We start from the raw sequence: 22947 nt of genomic DNA on the forward strand, positions 1-22947 counted from the left end.
GAGTGGGAGAGGAGGGGAGAGTAGAGCAGGGCTCAGCTGAGCTGAGCTCGAAGGGAAGAAGGAGGAGGTCAAGGGAGCGAGCGAGAGGTCAGCCAGAGGCTGTAGAGAGCTCAAACAGGTGGCAGGTGGTGAGCTTCAGCCCAGAGGACAATGGGGAATCCCAGTTGCACATTCTTGGTTCCCGAGTCTCGAGAAATGAAACGAGTGGAGAGGGAAGAGGAGGAGGAGAAGGAACGAGAGCTCAAGCTCAAGGTCCTTCCTCCTTCCCCTTTTCTCCTCAACCACCTCTCTTAACAATCATACGCTGAACCTGGGTGTCGATATAGTATTGATGCTGACTTCCTCTCTTCGAGTTTTCTGCTCTCTGGCCTCTCCTGATCAGCGACTCGTCGTCGTAAAAAAAAAAAGCCGCGTCGAGGCGATCTTCCCTCTCGCCTTTGGACTCCAAGCTTCAACCTCGGACAGAGGGACTCAAGTAGGCAGCATCTCAAGTTCAAGGAGGAACCCTACAGGCTTCGAACCTTATCAGGTCCGTCTTCTCAGTTGCTTTTCACATTTTCTCCCTCTCGTCCCTCTCTCCTTTGAGCTCGAGGGCTGACCGATTTCGTTCGACTCAGGCAGAAGGACTTTCCTACATCACTGCTACGGGATCGAAGAGCTATATCGCTATCGTCTACTAAAATCGGATGGAGGACTCAGGGCGAGACGGCCGAGGACGGGCATCAACCGAAGGTGCTGCTCGCGTCGCTCGATCCTTCCTCGATCCTCCTCCTCCTTCCTCTTTGCTGATGCCCTCCCAACTCTCCCCCTCTCCAGTCCAACCGATTGCTTCTACATCCTCACCACTCCAAAGGGTTTCCTGCCCTTCTCCCGTCGTCTCATCAAGTCTAACTTCCCCCCCAGAAGCCCTCTCTCGACGGCAGCGACGTCTGCTCACCTCCTCTTCTTCAATCACCGCCACCGCCACACCTTTGGTCACGTACTCTTTCAGCAGTTCTTCTCATCGACCTCCGTCATCTCCCTTTCCTCCAACAACGACATATACACCACAACCCAAGGAAGAATCAACGTCGCGTTCCTCCCCTCCTTCTCCTCCACCTCTGCTCAGCATCTCTCCTTCGTCTCCACCTTTCCCCTTCCCCCACCTTCCCAAGAAACTAGGATAGACTCACCAGTTCCCCACTCGGATCCTCTCCTTCCCACCTCAGCATCAAGTCGTCTCACACTCAGCCTCCTCCGCCCTCCCAGCTCCTCCTCCTCCTCCAAGTGGCCGAGAAGCGACCCTTCTCTCTCTCTTGAAGTAAGACTTTAGAGCATTGAACGACTCCGGTTGGAAGAACAACTGTGAGTACTAGTTTTCTCTTTCAGCATCGACGAGGAAGCAGGACTTCGACTGACCTTCGTCCTCTTGTTCCTCGATCCGCATCGACAGCCAAGGTCCCGACCGTCTCGTCTCTCGATCATCCCTTTAGCTTCTTTCTTTCCTTTCTGATCTGGGAGGCCTGTGAAGGGATCTAGTGGAAGAATGTGAGCATCAAATCCATCCTCAAAACCTCGTTCCCTGGCTGCTTTCGTGGAGAGAGAAAACTCGAGCTGACTGCGTCGTCCCTATCCGTTCTTCCTTTCCTCCCTTCTTCTGGTCGGCAGACCTCCTTCTTCCGAATAGGGAACGTCTTCTCAGGGGGCCTTAGTTGAGGAGAAGCCCAGGCTTGCTCAAAACAGGCAAGTAGTAGGGTGAGACGACCGCGTGGGCTCAGGTTTCTTCTTTCTTCGCTTGCTCCACCAGGTCCGAGCCGCGAGGTTGCGACATGTAGCTCGGCTGGTTTCTGCTGATTTACATGACCTTTCCCACCCTTTCCCTTCCTTTTCCCAGCTCGGATGCTGTGACGCCAAAAAAACAGGAGATCGACGTTCGTTCCCTTTCGTCCCTTTCTTTGGCTCAAGCCCGAGCGGATTGTCTCGACTCTCTGCTCGAAACAGTCCAGTCCTGAAGATGTCGGATTTCTGTGAACATAGTTCGTTTCACGCAGCTCTCCAAGGGATAGCCTCGTTGAAGCTGAGAGCTCGAGGCTGAAAGACGTGTTTTCTGCTTCGTTTTCTGCCTGCGTCTTTTTGAGCTGAACCTTCCCTCTCCTGGTTTTCTCGTATCTCTTTTTCTCAGCTGGGAAGAGGAGTTTCTGTGGAGCCGAATAGAAGTCCTTCCGTTGGAGAAGCGGCTTCAACAGGCCATCGAAAAGTCGGATGCGCTCAGACATCAATGTCCGAACATTCGTCTCGATCCGCCGTTCGCCCGCTTGATCGGCGGAGGAACTTAGGCTCTACATCGGCTGAGAAGGGATCGCCTTCATTTACTGAATGCGGATGGATAATGAAGGACGGGAAGCAGAAGTATATTTGAGGCGAGCGAGGACAAAAGGAACAGTCTTCGTCGCGTCTTCAATTCCTGACGTCCCTTCGTTTGTTGGGTCTCGATTTCGCGTCGAACAGCGATGGATCGAAGCACCCTTCGGGCTTATGAGGATAAAGCAACCGAACAGGACGTTCCTTCCCTGCTCTTTTCTTGGGGAGATCGAAAAGTTGATCGTGGTGAGTAAAACAGGGAGCCGAGCGAAACACTCCGAGCTCGAACGCCTCTTCGTGGGCCGAAATAAGCTGAGCCTGGTCTGTTCGCTTCCCTGTTTTCCCTAGGCATCTTTTCGCTCCCTTCCCTCCTTCTTCTCAACCATCACCCACTCACTCTCATCTTCCTTCAAATCCATCACTCCCTCCTCGACAATGCGTTCGGTTCTCTCTCTCTTCGCCCTCCTCGTCGTCGCGTCCTCCGCTCTCGCTCAAACCGTCACGGTTTTCAGAGCCCAGGTTTGCCCCATCGGTCAACTTGCTTATATTTCTGCTTCTGGGACTTCAGCAGGAGTGAGTCTCTTCTCTCTCGCATGTTGGATCTGGGTGGTTCTTCGAGGAGAGGGGATGGGAGAGGGGATCGAGCGAGTCAACAACACGAAGAACGAGCGAGCTGACCTTCCTTCTTGCGTTTCCTTCAGTGTGATGTTCCGAGCTACATCTTCAACAATCCGACGGCCATCCGATGCCCTTCGTTCTCCTTCCTGAGAACGTGAGTCGCGTCTCCCCTTCTCTCTCTCCCTCGAACGCGCTGACGAACGTCTCTTCGCCTGTAAAACTCTAGTACGGTAACGATTGGGTTCAACGCTCCTACAATCACTTTTACCTGTCCCTCCTTCCCCTCCCGCTGCCCCCAAGGCTTCACATATCCCGTCCTCCATGCCCTCGGTGCCATTAACGTGAACCTCGGAGTCGCCTGCAATCGAATCCAAGGCCTCGATAACGACATAGCGCGACGCTCATGCCAGAGGGTTAGTGGTATCTACTCGAACGGTCTCGGCACCTGTCTACTTCCCGTCTGCCCGTCGACCGTGAGTTCCCTCTTCGTTTTTTTCTTCGTTCTCTCCACGAGTCGCTGACGACGCTTTCACTCCGTTTCTGTACCTTCAAGGGATGCTCGGCTAGCCCTCAGAACTGCCGACTCGTTGCAGCTGGAAATGGTGCGTCTTTCGCTGCTACCGAACGCGTAGAAGTTTGACTGAACCCTCCCTCCCTCCCTCTCCGTCAGTGAACTCTGCTCCCATCGTCTGCTCTGCCATTGGATCCATCTGCTTGAACTTCAACTCGCCTGGCTACGCCGGCTACGCCTGTGGAGTCCCTTGCAGGGGTCTCGTGAGTTTTTATGCTTCTTTTTTTTTATAGTTGCTGCAATGATTTTGGCAAATAGTTGTCTAGCTTGAAGACCGTGACACTCGACGTTGACGCGTCTCGATCTGACTCTCCTCGTCTTCTTGCCTTCGTCTCCCCCAGGCTTGTTACGATACCACGCCCAGTACGTATGACTTATTTTCACTCCATTGAATTCTCGATCTTTTACTCACGTCGTCCTCTTCTCTCCTTTTCTTTCTTCTCAGGCGTTCAAGGTGAGTCGCGTGAAAATCGATCCTCTTTCTCTCCTCTTCCCCGCTGACATTTCACCTTCATCCCTTCTCTTCTGCAGTTTGCGACGCTGTGAACAACCGATGTGCTGTTTGCTCTACTGGGACTCGACTCGACGCCTGTGAGTTCAACTCGCTGGAGATCTCACGCCTTCAGCTCGAGACGACGACGACAACGAGATTCCGAGAGACGCTGACCTCGTCTCTTCTTCTCCTTCCTTCCGTTTTCTTTCTCGCAGTGACCTGTTCTGGTGGTGTCTCTGGATCTCAAGCCCCTACCCGCCGACGAGATCGACTTCTCAAGGAGAGGAAGGACAAGATCGCTCGAGAGCACGCTCTCTGCCCCGCTGGCCTCACGCCTTGCTCGGTCGGCTTTGGAAGGGACGGAGCGTACGAGTGTCTTGATACTCAGTCTGAGCTCGAGTCCTGTGGAGGATGCCGATCAACGTGAGTGCCTCTCGTCTTCGTTTCCATTCCACTCTGCTTCGTTCGTCGAGCAACGCGTCTGATCATCTCCTCCTCTCTCGTTTCCTCTTTCTTCAGTGGGCTGGGAACCGATTGTTCTGCCTTGACTGGAGTTCGTATGGGAGCTGCCACTTGTGATCGAGGGAGATGTGTTGTTTCAGCTTGTCGAGCCGGTTTCAAGCTTAAAGATGGCAGGTGTTTGTAGAGATCGCGTCGTCGCCTCGCCTCGTTTCGGACTCTTCTTCTTCTGGGACTGTTCCTGTTCGTTGCGTTGTATCTATCTACATCCCGGCCTCTACTTATATTCGGGTCTACTGGTTCCTTGGGACTTCTTGGGTTATGCGCGTTCATGTTCGACCTTTTTTTCGACTTGGGACTTTCGTTTTCGTTTTCGTTTTCGTTTTTGGGCCTTTCTTTCCGCGGACTTTTGGACTCTAGGGTACCTTAACTATATTTGGGCTGTTGCTTCCGGGTTCTATGTGTGTCTTTCTACTACTCTCTACTTCAGCGAAAGACGAACTGAGCGAGGGACTCGAGTCAGGGCGACCGACCATCTGGCGTCTCGACTTCAGCTCAACCCCCTCTTGCTCGAACAGAGAGAGTGAAGATGATGAACGAAGGAAGACATGATGATAAACCGACGAGAAGCCTAGCGTCCTTCCCACCCTCCGAACGACGAGCCTTGCGGTCCTCCCCCCAATCCAGTGCCGACTCCGTTCGACCAGCCTCCCAGAGCTGACGTTCCGGGGTTCGTAGCTCCTCCCTGTGGGAAGAAGAAGTTTTCGGGGGGGAATGACGGTTCGGAGCTTGAGGGGAAGAGAGTCTGGAAAGGGACGAGAAGAGGTCGGTCATGGAGAGGGAGGGAAGAAGTCAGCGACGCGTCGACTCGAAACGCGGAGAAGAAAGAAAGAGGAGAAGACGAACCATAGCAGGATCGTCAGCTGTAAAGAAGTCTGGAAAGACTGTTCCGACGAACCTCGATTCCGGAGTCATCTGGAAGAGGTTGAGGTCGAATCCCATGGGATTGAAGCCTTGAGTGGACGAGGAAGCGGTGTCGTCGAGTGAAAGGTGGGAGGAGTTGAGGTGGGAGGTAGACTGAGCATAGAGTTGGTCGAGAGGAGAGGGATGCTGGTACTGGGTGGACGAGACGCTCGGGGATGGTTCGTTGGAAGAGTGAGGGGATTTCGTTGACGACGCGACTCGATACGATTCCTGGAGAGCCTCGGCCATGGCGACCTTCTGCTGTCGAGCTTCACGACGTGCAACGGACTCGGCCAGGTAATCGATTCGGGGGGCTGCGAGAACGGCGATGGAAGCACTGCGAACGGACGAAACGCGTCGAAAAGAAGTCAGCGGTGGGAGTCGATCTCCTCAGATGATTGAACTCACATCGTGCGACCGACTCCCGAGTATCGTTTTGACGCTTCCTCGAGGATGTGAAGACTCTGCTCAACTGCTTCCATGGCAATTCCAGGCTCGACCGTTCCTTGCGTGGACTTTCCTCCCCAAATCGAGACAAGGAGGATCATGGCGTTGGACTTGAAAGCGTCGCGAAAAAGACGAGGCGTCAGTGTCAACCCGGAGACGGAGAAAGAGAGAGGAAAATAGTGATCAAGCTCACGTTCGTCGCAAAGAAGGCTCCGGGAGGGAGGTGAATGTGTCTTTCGAAAATCTCGTTGATGATCCCGACGGAAAGATGGGCAGCTTCGAACGTTTTGGTCATGGAAGAGGGTGATGTCGAGATGGGATGTTGAGGTGAGGGAAGAAAAGGTCGATGCACCAGCGTCTTCGGAAAAAAAGGAGGTGGGTGCGGTTCAGGAAAGAGCAGTCGAGGCGGCGCCGAGACCGATTCGTTTCGAGAGCGTGGGAACTCACGACGACGACTTGATAGCTTAGAGCGAGAGAAGCAGACAGTCTGAAATCGATGCTGTTCGGCCTCGAGGGATCCCATCGAAGACTGGAGGGGAAGAAGAGAGAGACGAGAGACGTCAAACTTCGGTCGAAGCGAGAGAAGAGGAGGGAAAACGTACTGAGGAGGAAGACTCTCGATCCATTCGTTGAGTTGATCGTCGAAGTCTTGAACGAGTTGCTGAGAAGTGATTCCGTTGACTCGAGGTTTGATTCCGTACTGCCGTTCGAAAGGGGTTGAAAGGAACGAGATCAGAAACGACTTTTTGCGTTCTCTTTGCGAAGCAGACTCACGATCTGAGCTGACACTCTCGACAAGATCATCGAAAGCTGAGCCTCCAACACGAACGCTTGTAGCTTCGAAGGTTGACCATGAGGTTCAAGAACTTCTCCCTCCATCCAAAAGCCAGGGTCGAAATCGAGGGTCGCGTCGAAGCTGAGAGGGGAGAAAGAAGGGAGAGATGAGTCAGTCGAGTCGCAGCAGGGTTCGATTTTCAAGAGCTCTGGACGAAGATAAAAAGGAGAAGCTCACTTTGCCTCCTCGAGGTTCGGAGGGCGTCCCAGCAGAGAAGCGAACTCGTTGTCCTGGATTTGGAGACACCAAAACGCTCGACGGAAGAGTTCGTTTTCCGTAGGATCGTTCGACCGTTGGGCGTCTCTTCGGTGAGCACCGACGTCCTGAAGGGATACAAGCGATGTCAGTTCTTGAACCAACGGAAAGAGTCGACGAGGGAAGATCAGACTCACTACAGCAAAACGAAGTCCGGATCCAATGATCGACCAGCATGCTCGAGGCTGAGAAGACTGGACTCGGAGGAACGAGACCAGCAGGACTGTTGTTTGAAGGTCGTACAGATCTGGAAGGACAAGAGGAACAAAAAATCGGAAGAGAGGGTCAGGTCCGAGAACGATGAGAAGGCAAAGGAGGGACGCGTCGGCTGCTCACCCGTCGGAGCGAGAGGAGATTTGGCGAGTTTCCTGTAGGCGTGGTAGTAGCTGAAGTAGTAGAGACGACGAAGTCTGAAGTCAGAAAGGAGGAGAGGAAGATAGTTGTTCGATTCAAGAGAGAGAAGCGACTCACATCCATCCTGCCGACTTGGCTTCGGCGAATCCACCTTCTTGAAGAGGAAACCTCGTCCTCACGTCGTCCGAGTGCATGGAACCGACAGCGAAGATGAGAAAACACAGTCTGCCAAAACCTTCATCGGAGAGGAAGAGTTGAGAGGAGTATTGTCTGAGGGAAAAGAGAGAGAGAGAGTCGGAGAGGTCAGCGGCGAAAACGAGCGGAAGGGAGGGAGGGAGACGAACTCACCGAAGGAAGTGAGCCTTCTGAAGCAGAGGTACGTATTCGTTCGGAGCTTGGAAGTATAGGTCGATCAACTCGTTGGCGAGATCCGGCGGAGGCCAGGACTCGAAGGGATTCGAACTCGTGAGAGCGAGCAACTCTCGAGAACGAAGAGGTCCTCCGTCCCATGAAAGAGCAGCTGTTGGATCTGGAGTAGCTTCCCACCTGTCGAGTCAGAAACAAAAGAAAGAAGCAGTGCGTTATCGTCAGCGAAAGAGCGGAGATCGAAATCGACGTCGAGGTCAAGGAGAAAGAAGGAAGAAGAGAGAGGACGAGGGACTCGCATTGGAGTCTGCCAGAGCGAGAGCTGAGGTGCAGCAGGGTGTAGCGAGCTCTCTTCCTTGTCTGAGAAAAAAAAACGAGGGGTGATGGCTGCGTCAGCATCTACAGACAGGAGAGAGAAAACTGAGGTGGGCTCACATCGAGAAGCGTTGGTGCCGTCTAAACGAAGCGAGGCAAACGTTTGGTCAGCGGGACTTGTCGGAGAGGTCTAGCTAGTTTCAACTCACACTTGAAACCGATACCGCTCCACAGGAGAGGAAGGAACGACGACTTTGGGAGAAAGGGAAGAGAAGAGTCAACGACGCGTCGAGGGAAAAGGACCGAGGTCGGAGAGAAGATCGACGTTAACTCACCTTCCCGAAGAACGATCTGAAGATGATCTCATCAGGCCTGTTGAGCTTGACAAATTTCCTGAGGAACTCGTCCTGAAGGCGAAAGAAAGCAGAGGTCAGCTTCGAGGGGAAAGAAAGAAAGGGGGGCCAGAAAAAGTCACCTCGTCCTCGTCCTTCCCCTTCTGAAGGATCTCCGACTGAGAAACAGGAGCTTCATCTCTGACCGACGACGGTGCTGATGCGTACGGAGAAGGATGGCGATGTGTTGAAGAGTGTTGCAGGATCGACGAGGGGAAGGCAGAGGAGGAGGAGGGACGAGGGAGGATCGGATTGAGGGTGTTGGCGAGACGCGAGGAGCTGGCCGTGAGGACTTGATAGTCCAAGGCGTGGTGATGACCTTCCGAGAGTGAGGGGTAAGGAAGAGGAGGAAAGTGAGTTGGAAGGGGGTTGTAGGGTTGGCGAGAAGCGAGCGATCGTTCGAGCTCGGTGTTGGGGTGGCGGGGAGAGGACTGAGGTTGCTGCTGTTCCGAAGCGGCTGGCGAGGAAGATCCGGGAGCTACGTAAGAAGACTGGGACTTGTCGGTAGACGCGATAGTCCCCTTGGGAAGGATTGCTGGTCGTCTGCCGCTGAAGGCTTCAGCCGTGGGGAGTTCTCCGAGTTCCGTTGTTGGGTCGAAGTCGGGACGAGCCTGATAGAGGGCAACGAGAACACCGAACATGGTCAGCAAAGACGTCTCTATTTAGCTACTCCAAAGGCTCTGTACTCACTTGAGCCAGCAACTCTGTCATCCTAGCGAGCCTGTTTTCGAGCGTTTCGACGTATCCTTTGGGCGTTGCTCTCCTCTTTGAGCTCTCGACGTAGGTGCAGCTCAGGTTGCCCGTCACACAGTTGGTGCACCGGTGATCCGCTGTCTCTGCTCCGTCGCATCGATGCTGAAAACAAGGGAAGAGGTCAGCGAGAGAGAGCCAGGACGACCCCGTTCGAACGGAAAGAGCGAAGGGAGCAAAGCTCAACAAAAAAAGAAGAGCAAGATCCCACCTTTCGACGACGGCAGATATCACCTGAAAGAAACAACAAGTAGAGAAAAGGTCAGCTTCAGGGAAAGAAAAGACGAAGGAAAGAAACAACGGAGGGCTGAATCGAGCTCGCTTGCCTTCTCCTTCCTTCCCTCTTCTCTCCCTCCTCCCATCCTAAGGAAAGCGCCTCCTTCGAGCCCCTCCTCGCTCGTAGAAACTCTGCAAGATGACATCCTTGAAAAACTCACAAGCTCTGGTAATCTTCCTCTTGCTCCCTGCTGCTCCTCCTTCCGAAGGCTCCTCCAACTCCTCTTCCGTTCGGTCCTGCTTCCTACTCGAGCTCATCGTTTCGTCCTAGATGTCCGAGTAAGATCCAAATGAGGGAGTTACTGATATCGCTGAGGGTCTGGAGGGAGGGAGGGAAGGAAGTGCCTTTGGGGGTGATGACAGTTAAGGTTCTAAAAACGAAAGCGAACGACCAGAGGGAAAGATCGAGCTGAGGCCGCCGTTCCCCCCCCCAACTTCCAAGCGAGAGCTGAAAACAGCACAGGAACATGGGAGTAGATAACGGGTCCCGGAACTACGAAAAGCACGGTTCATGGGTATGTCACCAACGGTAGGGTATTGAGTTCCGAGATCCAAAGCAGAAGCAAAATAAACGAGATGAAACCAAAACAAAGATCGGAAAGCGCTGCCCTTCCCCTCCTCCTCCCCTCTCACTCCTCAGGTTCGAACAGAGCTACACTGTACAAGATGAAAGAGTCCTAAGATGTGCTGAACTACCGAGAGCCGAAAGCAAAGCTAAGCAGGAGATCTCCTCCTCCTTCTCGTTCCCTCCCTCCCTCCCTCCGACGCGTCCCCTCCTTCCTCGACCCAGCTCCCCGAACCCTCACTCAAATCACCCCGGTTCCTCTACCTGCCCTCCCACTTCATCCTCGTCTCCAGCTCCTTCAACCTCGTCGACAACCATCCCAATCCGACTCGAAGGTTCCAAAGCGAGACGCGACTTCCCGAGTCTCCTCTTCCTCCTCCCTACGCCTAATCCCTCACCTCCCTCGTATGCAACTTGGTCAACTGACTCTTCAGATGCCTCTCAAAGTACAGCGTCCTCAAGGGATCCGACGGTTTCTTCGACTTGATCCAGAGATCGTCGATGTCCTTCTCGTCCTTCATCGACTGAGCCTTGAGGTAGAACCGTTTCCATGCTTCCTGGGTGGACGTTCGGAACGGAGGAGGGGCGAGGTAGGGACGAGAGCGCGTTTGGATTTGGGTGGTTGATGGACTGGCGGTGAGGGTTGGGATGGGGGGAGGGAGAGAGGAGCTGGGGAGGTTGGAGGAGGAGGAGGAGGAAGAAGAGAGGTGGTTGGAGTTGAAGAGGTTTCCGAGCGTGGGTTCCATCGGCGATCCATCTCGATGAAGCGTTCCTCCCGTCTTCTCGAGGGTCTGATGGATATCGAGAACCTGTCCTGGTGGGATCGGGAACGGGTTCGAAGGCGTCACGCACTCCATGAAGACTTCCTTCCGGAGGACGAAATCGACGTCGACGGCGGAGAAGAACCCGACTCCTTGAGGGAGATCCTCCATTCCGAGCTTGAAAGCAAACTGACTCCTCGTCCAGAGGTTGGCGATCTGCAGGGCGAGGGTGGCTCGAAGGGTGTCCTCGTTCTTGACCAAGTATCGAACCTCGTCGTGAACCGAGATGAGGTACCTCGCGTCGATGTCGTACGTTCGACAGAGGTAGTCGGTAGCGACGATCAGGAGGTGAAGGTAGTCGACTCCGGAGGATTGGACGGCCCAGTTGATTCGAGAGGTCATATGGTCCGTTGCCTTCTCGAGGTACTCCTCCTGGAGAGCCGTCGTGATCCCACAGGCGAGAGCTGGCGTCCTCGGTCTCGAGTTTCTGGCGACCTGCTCCATGGCGTTGAAGAGGTAGCTCTCGGTTCCTCCGTGCCAGAAGACGTGAAAGTTCTTGTTCTTCCAGTTGATCTTGTTTCCCTTCGTGGCGACGTAGAGATCCTGCGCCTTCTGGGTAGCGATGTTGACGTCGGGAGGCTTCATCGAGTCCATGAGAAGTTGGGTAGCGTGCTTGACTCCGGCTCCGTAGATCCTCGAGTAGTTGAAGACCTTGGCTGCGTCTCGAGTGGTTCCGGTGATGGAAGCGGTTTTCGAATGGACGTCCGTTCCTGCTGCCTTGGTTCCCTCGAGAGTCATCCAACCGATGGCGGAACCTCCGTGAAGACCGATCTGAGCGTCTCCCATGAGTCCAGCGATCCAGAGTTCCTCGGAATCGACGTCGGCTCCGACGATGCTGTATCCTTCGGGAGCTCGAACCATCGCCTTCAACTCGGATCCAACTCGGTTCTTCTTCGCGTTCGAAGCGGTGAGCCAGGTCTTCTCGATGGCTCGACGAGTGATGGTGCCCATGACGACGACCTGCGGGATGATGAGACCTTGTCGAGTTCGAGGAGGAGCAGGGACGAGGGAGGTGGAGAGAGGATCCGGGGAGGTGAGAGGAGGAGCGTTGGCGACGTGAGGTCCGAACTTGAATCCCATGGGAAGATCCGACGACTCTCGAACGACCATCTGCTCGTTGACTCGAGACCGAACCGAGACCCAGTACGAGCACTGAGCGTTCATGTCGATGGCTTCTCGAGCTGCTGGAAAGACCGACGAGAGGATGTTGGCCTCGAAGTCCTTGACCGACGTCTTGGTGATCATCGAACCGACTCGTTCGTGCTCTCCCTTGGGATGAGGGACCTTGAGGAACGAATGCTGACCTCCGAGGGTGATGTTGTAGAGAGCGATATCGGGGTGTCGCTTCTTCGTCGCCGAGGTCGTCGTCTTCTTCCCTGAGCTCGTCTCGTCTTCGTCCTCCTCCTCTCCGGCCTCCTCGACAGCCTTCTTCTTCTCCTTCTTGTTCGCCCTCTCCTGAACCTTCCAAGCCTTCATCGTCTCCGCCTTCGTCCGAGCATCCTCCTCGGTCGTCAAGGTCTCTTCGGTGGAGGCTTTGAGCCCATCGGCGAACACCAGGACCTTCTCCTTCTCGTCGTCGGCGATCTCCTCCTTGGGGACTCGGTAGACCCATCCGAACTCTCGAGACTTGTAGAGAGGGTGTCCGAGCCAGGTGAGACGAAGGAGGGAAGCGGCGAGGGTGACTTTGACGCTGAGGTTCATGAAGTCGCGAGGGTATCCGGCTCGAGGTTTGAAGAGGTCGAGGTACCAAGCTGGCCACCATTTCGCTTCGAGAGCGGCGTCGGAAGCTTTGAGGTAGAAGGAATCCGAGGGTTCGGAGTCGCCGGCGACATCAGGGGAGGGAGGGGAGAGCTCAAGAGATGCTGAATCAAAGGGAAAGAAAAGGAAAGAGAAAGGGTCAGTTTCGGCTCGTCGGAGGTCGAACGAGAAGGGTCGATGAGATGATGATCTCACAAGAAGACGCTGAAGCAGCACCATCCACCAACTCCGTAGCACCCGAGGAAGAGGAAGAAGCTTCGACTGCTCGATTGAAGAAAGAAAGGCAAGGAAGGAGGGTCAGGTCAGTTCTCGATTCGAAAAGTCTCGACGCGTCGAATTGAGACTCACCTCCTCCCTCCTCCTCCTTCTCCTCCTTCTCCGACAGACCTCTCTCCACCAACAAGTCCTTCACAACCTCCTTTAGTCCGTTCCAATCCTCCAGCCTAGCCATATCCAACACCCTCCCATCATCGCAGCTGAGATGGAGCTTGCTCGCCGGTTTCCCTGTGAACGACTTCGACAACCACCCCGACACCTTCATCGCAGACTTCCTGACTCCGATCGGAATCCCATGGAACGAGACCTTTGGCGACGACGCCTTGGCTTCGAGTTGGAGGGATTGGTCGGCGTCCTTGGTGAAAACGAGAGGAGGGAGATGGATTCCGTCGGCGACTTCCTTCCTGAACCTCGACGACGACGACTCCGACGATTCCTCGACTCGGTAGACCCATCCGTGCTCGACGGACCAGACGAGTAGGTATCCTCTCCACTTGAGACCCAGGAGAGGAGGGATGACCTTGGACTTCGAGAGATCCGTCCAGTTGACAGGCATCAGACTCCCTTCGTCGGCCTTCGTCTTGACCGTCGACATCCCCAGGTGCTCCCTCTTCTTCCAGAGCATCCACTTGGCCTTCTTCGGCGTCCAGTCCAGCTGACTCAACCACGGATCTCCTCTCAAATCGTCCGGACACTCGAGGGCGACGAGAGCGTGGGTATCCTTCAGCGGCGGCTTCCAATCGAGAGCGGGTTCGACGAACTTCTTTCGAGCGTCCTCGGCGAGAGCAGCGAGCTTCTGACGAACGTTGATGTTGAGTTTGACGTAGGTAGACTCCGAGCGTTCGACGTAGTCGTCCCAGGACTGATCGATAGGGAGGATGGCGGATCCCATCTTGAGTTGGCCAGCGAACGAGACCGGGGAGGGACAGACGCGTCGGTAACGAGGGAAGACCTTCTTGTAGACTCGATGGGTGGCGTGAACGTCTGAAGCACAGTAACGAATGAGGTTATCGAGATCTTGACGGACTTCGTAAGGGTTCTCGGCTGAGAAGGCATCTCGAGCGGATTTGTCGAGTTCGGAACCGTGGTGATGGAGTTTGAAGACCTCGGCGAGTCCGTTGGTTGCTGTAACGTCCTCCCAGATTCGGCGAGCGGCTTCCGACTGCGAGTAGATCGAGGTCCTGTCCACGGGAGCGTTTCCAAGGGTTTCATCATCGAAGGTGGATTCCGCAACGACGGCTTCTCCAAACTTGGCGAGGTCGACTCGACGCTTCTTCCCTGAATCGATGACTGCTGGAGGAGGGAGGTTCTCGAGCTCGTCTTCCAGTCCTCGGAGCTTCTCGGCGAGGTTGATGGTCTTGAACTGGACGACGACTTCGACGTTGGACGACGTGAAGGGCGATCCCGAGTTGTCCTCCGCCTTCTTCTCGACGGTTTCCTCGACTTGTTCCACCATCTCTCCGTTGGCGATCTTCTCCTTCGTCACCTCGATCTCCGACCTCAAAGCCTTCACCGTGTCCATCCTCTGCTTCTCCTGAGCCTTCACACTCTTCCAGTACCCCAACCACATTCCTCTCTGCGGCCCCGAGACTCCCTGCGTCGCGACGTGGAAGCTCATCGTGTCCAGGAACCGATTCCTCGAGAGCGCCAAAGAGTACTCCTCCTTGATCCTCCCTCGATCGTAGCCCACGTTGTGGCCGACGATGACTCTCGGAACCTCTGGAGGACCGAGAGGAATGAGGTGCTCCTGCTGAGTCGATTCCGAGAGGAGCCAGGGAGAGATCCAGGTGTACCAGTGGGTTGGAGAGCAAGCGGCTCCGATGACGGGGTAAGGATGAATCTTGTAGAGGACCTCGACATCGAAGGTGAGCATGGTTTCTCCTTCCGGATAGGGGACGGGGGTGTGGGATCCGGTGTCAGGGTCGTAGCGAGTCCAGCCGGAGGTGTGAGCGAAGGTGGGAGGGAGGGAGGGAGTAGGAGCGACGGCGAGGTCTTCGGCTAGGGTGAGCCAGGGTTCGGATTCCTACAAATGAAAAAAGAAGGACGGGCATAGATGAGCTTCGTTGGGGTCGAGAAGGAAGAAGAAAAAGAGAGGCAAGACGCGTCGAACGAGCCCCAAACTCACCTCGATCCCCAAATGGTAGAAATGCTCATCGATCGTCTTGCCCTGGAGTTTCGGAAGTTGGAAATCGATCTGAGGTTGATGAGGAGGCATCTCGAGGAGTAGGTTGTTGTCCTTGAGATGAAGTCGAGCGGTCGCGATGTCCTCTCCGTTGGGCGAGGAGGGGTGAGGGGTTGGGAAGATCTGGTTGTGGAGGGATTGGGAGAGGAGTTGGATTCCGACGGGGTTGATTCGAGGGTGGAGTTTGTCTGAGGGAGAAGATAAAGGCGGGTTGATTAGTATAAAGAGAGGACGAGGAGGAAGAAGTGGGCTCGAAGGGAGGCGAAAGGGAGAGGAGGAGAGGTGGGTTCGGTCGAACGAGGCCTTCTATGACTCTATAGACCCCACCCAGGGACTCAAGAAGACCATGAGCTCGTCGAGATACATCCCCTCTACGGTCTCCAGCAATGAGAATCTGCTCGATCTCCTTCGCTCTTGTATATCAGCTCCGTCTTCGCTCCTTCCTCCTCCACCCCTTCGTTCCCTCCTCTTCCTCTCCCGCCTCTCCCTCCCCTCCTCCCTCCCAACTCCGCCCTCTATCTCCTGAATATATACAAACTCACCCTCCATAACTACGGCCTGCCCATTCAAATCGAACGTCTTCCTCGTCGTCGTCTTCTGGGGAGACGCATCCTCCTGCGAAGCAGCTTGAGCGAACGACCGAAGTGCGACGAGAGAAGATCTGCTTGAAATCGTCCTCCTCGCTGCTACCAGAAGAAAGGAAGAGGACCTCCCGTATCCTGGGACCATGCAGGGGTAGAGAGGGAGAAAGGAGAGAGGGAGGGTTGTCGGCGTTGGAGGGAAGGAGAAGGAGGAGCGAGCTCAAGGTTGAGCTCGATTTCTGGGATCGTGGAGCAGCCGACCATTATTTTCTGGCCCCGAGCTTCAGACAGATGGAAAGCACAGTGCAGGAGGAGGAGAACCTATTAATCCCGGATGAAAAGTCTACTAAAATACGGAGGAAACCTACAGCAGCGGACGCGTCTAAGCAGCGTAAAGCTTCGCAAAGTTCCCGATCATCAACCCTTTCCCTTTGGCCAAACCGGTCAGAATTCCACCCACGACTCCTACGTATGGCAGAGCACTTCCTCCTCCCGAAGGACCAACGGGGACGACCTGAGAGAAACGCGAGGAAGAGCGAGCGTCAGGGTCGTTCTCTTCAAGTAGACTCGAACGACGAGAGAAAGAGACACTCACGAGACCGTGTAGAGGAGCGGGAACTTCGGAAAGAGATTTGGAGGAGATGGTGGCAAGGATACTGGATGAGATGAACAAGAGAGGGGTCAGCGGCTGAGGTTTGAATGGAGGAGAAAGCGAGGAAAGAACGAACTTGGTAGCCGTCGTGGCAGCGTCGTTTCCAGCCTTGATGGCAGTAGGTCCGCCGGTGTTGTTGGCGATATCACCGATGGCAAAGTAGGTGGAAGTGACGAGAGGGCTGGAGGGGTTGGTGGAGGTGATCTGGGAGAGGAAGGAAGGGGGGAGCAACGGAATCAAGACGCGTCGACGACGAACACGAAAGTTGCAGTGAAAACGTACTCACTCGAAGAGTCTTCTCAACAGTAACGAAGCCAGATGCGTTCAGAGCTCCAGAGTCAGTGGAGGAGATGATCTTGGTGTTGGGAGTCGTTCCAGTGGCGTTGACGATGAGGTCGGCTGAATGGAAGGAAGAGGAGGAAGGTCAGTCGTGAGCTCGCTCGTCTTCCAACCTCCTCCGATAATTTCGAAGAAGGTAGAGACTGACCATCGATGGAGGTTCCATCTTTCAGCACGACAGTTCCCCTCCCAGCGCTCAGCAGATCCTTCTCAACCCTTTCGCCGTAGACGACCTTCACTTTTCGGGACGTCAACTCAACCTCGAGCTTGTTGGAGAGCTTGATGGGCCATTCGTCGTTGAGCAGTCGATCGGAACCTGATATGAGAGTGACGGACTTCTTGGGGTAGGCGGCGATGATTTCTGGAGTGGAAGGAAAGCGGAACGAGAGTGAGCGTTTTGTTCGACGCGTTCGAAGGCAAAATATGAGAAGCTCACCTCCGGCGTACTCGATCCCAACGGTTCCTCCACCCACGATGACGATATTATCCTGTCCGCTCTTGAGAGCGTTCTGAGCGTCGATGAAGGGCTGCTTGACGTCGACGAGGCTGGTTCCAAGGGGTCGCATAGGGAAAGCGTAGGTTGACCCCAGAGCTAGAACGGCAATCTTTATGGAACCAAGAAGACAAGGGCGAGGATGGGCTTCTGGAAGAGGAGAGGAAAACGAAAAGACTAGAGCGAGCGAGAGACGTACATCGAAAGCGATCTCCTCGGAGAACCCAAGCTCAGAGTTGGCGACGTCCACTTTGAGGAATCCCTTTCCGAGCTCGACGACCTTGGTCTTGGAGAGGAGAACGTGCCGAGAGCTAGCTGGGAAGAATCCAGCGAGAGACTTGAAGGACTTGTCCTCCCATCCTGAACGAGAAAAGGAAGAACGAGAGGGAAAGGTCAGTCGTTCGGTCGAACTCCAACTTGAGGGCTGAACGAGAGGGTCGAAGTCGGAGGATCGAAGAAAGATGCTCACCGGGAACGACAGCAGCTCGAAGACCAGAGATGGGCCAGAACTGATGAGAAGCGGAGGGAGAAGGGGAGAGAGGGAAGGGAGTCAGACGGAGGAGCGTGCAAGAGAGCACAAGAATCTGTAGTCGAATCGAACGGCTGACAGCGAAGTCCTGAGCATCGATGAGTACGATTCGGTGGGTGGAAGGCAGCTTGTTCTCGAGAGCACGCGCAAGAGTAGCCCCGGCAGTAGACTTCGAGGGGAGAGGCAGAGAGAGAAAGGAAATCAAAGGTGAGCTCGACGAAAGAAGAGAGCCGCGCCGGGGGAGGAAGAAAGGGACGTACAGCTCCAACGATAACGACGTTCTTGAGATCGGTAGACATCGCGGGTGAAGGTGAAGATGAGGCGAGACTAGGTGTGTCAGAAGGAGAGAGGGCAGGAGTTGTGGTTGAGAAGGAGAGAGCAAGAAGGAAAGAGGAAGGCGTTTTGATGATCGACGCTGATAAAGAGGACGGTCAAGCAAAGAGAGGATTTGGTCAGCATCGTGACAGGAACGCGACGGGTTGAAAATCTTCCTGTCAGCTTCTTCGTCAGCGAAGAAGCCTCCTATCTATCTCAGCGACGGGGGGAAGGCTCACAGAGAAAGCAAGGTTGTTCGTCGCCTCCCCTCATGATCAGTTCCCTGCTGGGTCGACTTCGAGCGCGTCGAGCTGAAGTTTCTTTCCGCTGTTCACTCCGCTCCAAGATTGAAAAGTTGCACCCGCAACTTCAAAGAGGCCAACCTTCGCTTCTTTTCAGTCTTCGAGGGATTTCTCTTCGAAAACAAAAGAAACGGGACGCGTCGTTCTCGAGCTCTCCCGGCCTTCGAGGACGCGTCGCCAGCTTCCTCCCCTCCTTCAACTGTCACGAAGCTCTCCGAGGCTTCGCCTCCTACTATACGAAACTCAGAAAGGGCTCCTCGGCTATGCTCACTTCCAAAAGCGGTGAAATGTCTCGGAACGGGAAGGGGGAGAGGAGCCGAGTGACCTTTTCGACGTCTTTCTTCCCTCAACCATCACTCTCCTCCACTTCAAGCATCAAGCATGTCGAAGTATCCTCCTCAGTATTCTAGCTACCCTCAATCTCCTCAGCATCATCACTATCACCATCAGCAGCAGCAGCAGCATCACCAACACGCTCCTCAACCTCTCCACCACTACGACAATCGTCGACCTTACCCTCAGCAGCAAGGACAGCCTCAGAGATACCAGACTTCTCAGCCCGTTCGTCCCACGCTGTTTCGTCTCAGCTGCCCCAGCTCTGGACTCATCATCTTTCCCTCTATACTCACAGACTTTGAAAGCCAACATGAATCGTCGAGGCGATCCTCGAAACCCAGCGGGCGCATCTCTCGTGAGCCTCTCTTTCCCTCCCTTCCCGTCTCCATTCTGCTGAGATTCGAGAAAAAGGCTATATGCTGACATTTACTTCTTGATCCTCTTCATCCAGACCGGAAGTCGCGGTCGACGAGAGTGGACTCACGGACTTTGCGGATGCTGTTCTCGGCCTGGAATCTGCTGCTACTCCTGCTGCTGCCCCTGCATCGTGTTCTCGAAGGTGAGTCTCGTCGAACTATGGTGAGATAGGGTGGGGTCTGAAGAGTGAAATCTGGAACACGGGTGGGAACGGAAGGAGGGTCAAGATCAAACGGAAAATCGAGCTGATCTCCCCCTTCTGGTTGACTCGCCCAGAACAAATCTCGACTTCACCATCTCGATCGATACAACACGAAGCATCCCAAGAGAGGAGATAGCTGCTCTGGAGATTGCTTTTTGCACTGCTGCCTGACTAGCTTCCTTGGACTGGGTTGGATTCTTCAGGTGAGAGGAAAGCGTCCGTTTTTGATTTTTCGATTTCGACCTGAACGTCCCTTTCTCCTCCTACATCGCACCTTAACAGATCGGAAGCCGTGGAGATACTCGAGATCACTATAGGATTGAAGGAGTGCGTTTTTCTCTCTTACCCCTCTTCACAAAGGCTCGAACTGACGTTTCTCTTTCTTTTTCGCTTATGTGTTCTTTTTCAGGGTTGCTGTACGCCCTTTCCCTTCCTCTTCCTCTCACATCGAACGAACAACTAACAAACCCTTTCGAACTCCAGGCGGAGACTGTATGGCGAACTGGTGTTGTTCACCTTGCGCTGTTCGTGGGCTCGCTTTCGATCTCTCTTTCGTCCATGACGGCTGAAGCGAGTTATTTTCTTCCTTCTTGACCGACAGCTCACACAAGAAGCCAGGGAAATTGAGCTCGAGGAGAACTTTCAAGGCGACAATCACGCTTTGCTCAGTGGAGTGTGAAGGGTGCGGACGAGGGGGCCAGGGGAGACCGGGAGAGTGAGGGCGACGCGACCGCGAAGGTTTGACGTTTGATGGTACTTTTCTTTCTTTCTTTGAGAAAAGTAGATGGAGAATTACGAAGGGTTTTGCTTTCGGAACACTCGATCAGGTCAAGAAGCAGGTAAGCGTTGAGCTCAGAAAGAGTTGAGGGCTTGGACGCGACGCGGCTTCGAGTTCAACTGAAGTCTCCCCCCGAAGAGCTCTTCTTCTCTCGTCTCGAGACTTCCACGTGAATTCAGTAGGTCTCAGAAGCTCCCCATGAGTCGGAAAATCTGACCTTTGAAAAGCGATGGGCTCCCTCGCTTCCTCGAAGAGGGGCGGAGCGAAAGGGAATTGAGCGTTTTTTCCCACCGTTTTCGACGAGTTCTAGAGCGTACAGGATCAGGTTGTATAGGAGACAAGCTGGATTTGGGCATACTTCTATTTTCCCCTTCTTGTGCTGAAGAAAAGTCGCAGAGAAAGAAAGGAGGGGGGACGAGAGCGAGGGGTCCTCGCTCTCTCGCTGCCGAAGCCTGTTTGGCTCCGTCACTCTTTCCTGTATCCATCAGAGCTTATTTGGAGGCAGGAAGGAAGCCCCATGCGTCTTTCTTCTTGACCGCTCTCCTCTCAACCATCAACCCTCACTCCCAACCTCTTTTCTTTCGCAGCGATGTCCAAACACGATTTGAACGACCCCTTTGCCGACCCTCCTTCTTCTCTCCCTTATGAGCATCGTCAACACGAAGCTCAGCAAGCCCAACGGTTTCCCCCTGCTTCGCCTTCGGCTCCTTACCAGTCGTTTCAGCCAGTTCGTCCTCCTTTGGTTCGATTCATCTAAAGCTTCTTCGCTCCCTCGATCTCACACGTTTTCACGTTCGAGCAGCCTTTCAAAGCACCTATGAACACTCAAGGGGATCCAAGGAATGCTATGGGACTTCCTGTGAGCTGACAGTCTATATCCGTACAAATGAGGCTGAGCTGATTCGGGTCGCTTTGTTGTTTGGTTCGGCGAAGCACGACGTCGACGGGCGACGCGACTGGTCCCACTCAATTTTCTCCTGTTTCGACAGACCGGAGACCTGTTGCCTCTCCTGCTGGTGCCCTTGCGTGATGTACTCGAGGGTGAGGATCAAACGTTTTCCCAAGAGAAACCATCGCTCACCGTCCTTCCGCTCTTCGCCTTGCAGAACAAATCCCGTCTTCACCACCTGAGCGAGTTCAACGTCAAACATCCTCAAGGAGGCGACAGCGTCTCCAGTGACTGCTTCTTACACTGCTGCTTGAACACCGTTGTTGGGCTCGGATGGCTTCTTCAGGTAAACTCAGGGAAAAGACGGACGCGTCAAACTCTCGAGGCTGACCGCTTTCGCCCTCGACGCGACCTGTTTCGTAGATTGGCACTAGAGGAGCTACTCGAGACCGCTACAAGATCCAAGGAGGAGCTTGTGTGTCCACTCGACTTTCCCAGTCTCTTCGTGACTCGTCGTACTGAACCGCGACCTCCTTTTTTTGAAACCTTCAGGCGAGGATTGCGTCTCGATCTGGGCCTGCAACCCGTGCACGGTCAGTCCGAATCTCTTCCTCTCTACTTTCCGCCCATCGCTGAACCCTTCCGCCTTTACACAGATCACGCAGGAGACGAGAGAGATCGAGCTGGAGGAGCAGTTTTCCCAGGAGGGTCTCCCTCTCAAATCTCGAAGGAGCGAAGCTTGAAGTCTTTATTGTCATCACTACGCGCCATGAGTATCAAAGCCTAATTGTACTAGTCGCGTAGACGGAAAGAAATGCTGCTTGAACCACGTCGGGACGAGTCGCGAGGGAGGAAGATGGACGCGTCCGCAACGTTCCAGGCCTAACAGTGTTCCACCTTTGAACGTGACCAGTTCAGTCACTTCCCTCCTCTAAAGTTCTCCCCAGCACTCTCAACTCTTCGCAGAAAACATCCTGTAGAAGCAAGCACTCATCTAGATTTAGTTTCCTCTCTCCCTCCCTCCCTCAGCTCAGGGTTCCTCCGTCCGCAACACGACCGTTCCTAGCTCTAACACTGGAGCGAAAGAATCCAACGTCTCCTCCCCCTCGTTCGACGTGGTCGGTGACCGATATCCAAGTGAATGGAAGGCGGACGGTGGAGGTCGAAGACGCGCGTCGGGGGATTGTTCTCGAGGACCCACGATGAGAACGCTGAGCTGAAGAAGATGGTCAACCCCCTTCCCTCTTGGAACGGAGCTCCTCCGTATCGACAACGGCTGAGAGATTCAAAGGCAACAGCATCAGTCTTCTCGAGCGATTTTGGAAGGAAGCCGAAGACGGACGAGGAGGACTGACCGACCATTCCTTCATCCTGCCTTCTCCCGCTCCTCCCTCCAGATGGAGCTCGACTTCATCAAGCTCTGGTTTCACCAGAGGAGTCGCCTCCATATCCGTGTCCCTACCCATTACCTCTCCTACAAGGCCCAGGATACGCGCTCTCATCGCTCTCGTCATGGCTTCCTCCCTCCTCCCTTCCTCCTCCTCGTCGATGATTCCCAGACCCAACCACTCGAGATCTCCTCGATTCCGAAGATGTCGAAGGAGAAAGGCAAGGATCATGAAGGCAATCACTGCTCCGAATAGGGATGGAACCTGCGAGAAAATGGCAGAGGAAGAGGAAAAGGGGGAGGAAGGAGAATGGTGAGCTCGAACGGTTAAACTTCTCGAGCGAAAAGGTAGTGAAGACGTCAACAGTCGAGAGAGATCATGACTCACGATGAGGATCGTTGGTGTTGTGCTCATTCGTAGCTAGAAACCGATGGCAGTCTTGAACGAGCTCCTAGGACAATGCTGATGGTTGAGGGAGGAGGAGAGTGAGGAAGGAGGAGGGGAGGGCTGAATTTCGGCAGGCCGTCCCTTTTCGCCGGTCATCTGTGGAAAATAGATGCGCGCATCTTTTCGTCGGAATTGGAGAGGGACAGGGTAAGCGAAGTCATCCAATTATATACACGTCTGCGAGTCTGAAGAAGAGTGAGAAGACGGGGAGGGGAGATGAAGAGGGCGAAACGAGCTCGACTT

At 54.4% G+C, this 22947-nt stretch overlaps 7 protein-coding genes across 7 annotated transcripts; 3 read left to right on the plus strand and 4 right to left on the minus strand.

Moving 5' to 3' along the window:
• Window positions 1–2775: 2775 nt before the first annotated feature.
• Window positions 2776–4668, plus strand: BDY24DRAFT_417642 (uncharacterized protein; the record flags this gene model as incomplete). Its single annotated transcript, XM_076643749.1, has 10 exons — window positions 2776–2913; window positions 3042–3112; window positions 3185–3431; window positions 3512–3560; window positions 3629–3732; window positions 3871–3892; window positions 3975–3983; window positions 4061–4120; window positions 4238–4445; window positions 4542–4668. 10 exons carry the CDS (start codon window positions 2776–2778, stop codon window positions 4666–4668), a joined length of 1035 nt encoding a protein of 344 aa, XP_076493953.1.
• A 403-nt stretch (window positions 4669–5071) lies between these two features.
• On the minus strand, window positions 5072–10038 carry BDY24DRAFT_167995 (transcription factor domain-containing protein). Its single transcript, XM_076636224.1, has 20 exons — window positions 9596–10038; window positions 9370–9392; window positions 9099–9263; window positions 8492–9019; window positions 8352–8423; window positions 8226–8268; window positions 8137–8157; window positions 8001–8061; window positions 7684–7881; window positions 7453–7605; window positions 7318–7367; window positions 7119–7228; window positions 6904–7049; window positions 6666–6807; window positions 6494–6591; window positions 6339–6420; window positions 6085–6249; window positions 5853–6001; window positions 5388–5781; window positions 5072–5286 (listed from the first exon to the last, which is right to left on the minus strand). The coding sequence occupies exons 1-20, from the start codon at window positions 9690–9692 to the stop codon at window positions 5113–5115; spliced, it is 2871 nt and encodes a 956-aa protein (XP_076493954.1). The 5' UTR covers window positions 9693–10038; the 3' UTR covers window positions 5072–5112.
• Window positions 10039–10201: 163 nt separating this feature from the next.
• Window positions 10202–15805, minus strand: MIP1 (DNA-directed DNA polymerase gamma MIP1). The gene is made up of 5 exons (XM_076637928.1): window positions 15579–15805; window positions 14980–15224; window positions 12927–14877; window positions 12774–12839; window positions 10202–12682 (listed from the first exon to the last, which is right to left on the minus strand). Exons 1-5 carry the CDS (start codon window positions 15763–15765, stop codon window positions 10386–10388), a joined length of 4746 nt encoding a protein of 1581 aa, XP_076493955.1. The 5' UTR covers window positions 15766–15805; the 3' UTR covers window positions 10202–10385.
• Window positions 15806–15945: 140 nt separating this feature from the next.
• Window positions 15946–18002, minus strand: BDY24DRAFT_398479 (NAD(P)/FAD-dependent oxidoreductase). Its single transcript, XM_076641693.1, has 10 exons — window positions 17891–18002; window positions 17710–17799; window positions 17571–17610; window positions 17301–17461; window positions 17045–17213; window positions 16757–16969; window positions 16556–16668; window positions 16346–16473; window positions 16213–16273; window positions 15946–16131 (listed from the first exon to the last, which is right to left on the minus strand). Exons 1-10 carry the CDS (start codon window positions 17927–17929, stop codon window positions 16000–16002), a joined length of 1146 nt encoding a protein of 381 aa, XP_076493956.1. The 5' UTR covers window positions 17930–18002; the 3' UTR covers window positions 15946–15999.
• Window positions 18003–18538: 536 nt separating this feature from the next.
• BDY24DRAFT_398482 (PLAC8 family protein) lies at window positions 18539–20018 on the plus strand. The gene is made up of 8 exons (XM_076641694.1): window positions 18539–18808; window positions 18879–18938; window positions 19035–19142; window positions 19277–19405; window positions 19485–19529; window positions 19612–19618; window positions 19686–19726; window positions 19804–20018. Exons 1-8 carry the CDS (start codon window positions 18629–18631, stop codon window positions 19879–19881), a joined length of 648 nt encoding a protein of 215 aa, XP_076493957.1. The 5' UTR covers window positions 18539–18628; the 3' UTR covers window positions 19882–20018.
• A 436-nt stretch (window positions 20019–20454) lies between these two features.
• On the plus strand, window positions 20455–21698 carry BDY24DRAFT_398483 (PLAC8 family protein). The gene is made up of 7 exons (XM_076641695.1): window positions 20455–20707; window positions 20783–20839; window positions 20914–21021; window positions 21087–21215; window positions 21293–21344; window positions 21422–21462; window positions 21526–21698. The coding sequence occupies exons 1-7, from the start codon at window positions 20570–20572 to the stop codon at window positions 21610–21612; spliced, it is 612 nt and encodes a 203-aa protein (XP_076493958.1). The 5' UTR covers window positions 20455–20569; the 3' UTR covers window positions 21613–21698.
• BDY24DRAFT_168055 (uncharacterized protein) lies at window positions 21526–22774 on the minus strand. Its single transcript, XM_076636225.1, has 3 exons — window positions 22645–22774; window positions 22225–22521; window positions 21526–22145 (listed from the first exon to the last, which is right to left on the minus strand). The coding sequence occupies exons 1-3, from the start codon at window positions 22669–22671 to the stop codon at window positions 21900–21902; spliced, it is 570 nt and encodes a 189-aa protein (XP_076493959.1). The 5' UTR covers window positions 22672–22774; the 3' UTR covers window positions 21526–21899.
• Between the last annotated feature and the right edge of the window lie 173 nt (window positions 22775–22947).

This window comes from Mrakia frigida (assembly GCF_051309035.1).
Source record: "Mrakia frigida strain ATCC 22029 unplaced genomic scaffold BDY24scaffold_30, whole genome shotgun sequence".
NCBI lineage: Eukaryota > Fungi > Basidiomycota > Tremellomycetes > Cystofilobasidiales > Mrakiaceae > Mrakia > Mrakia frigida.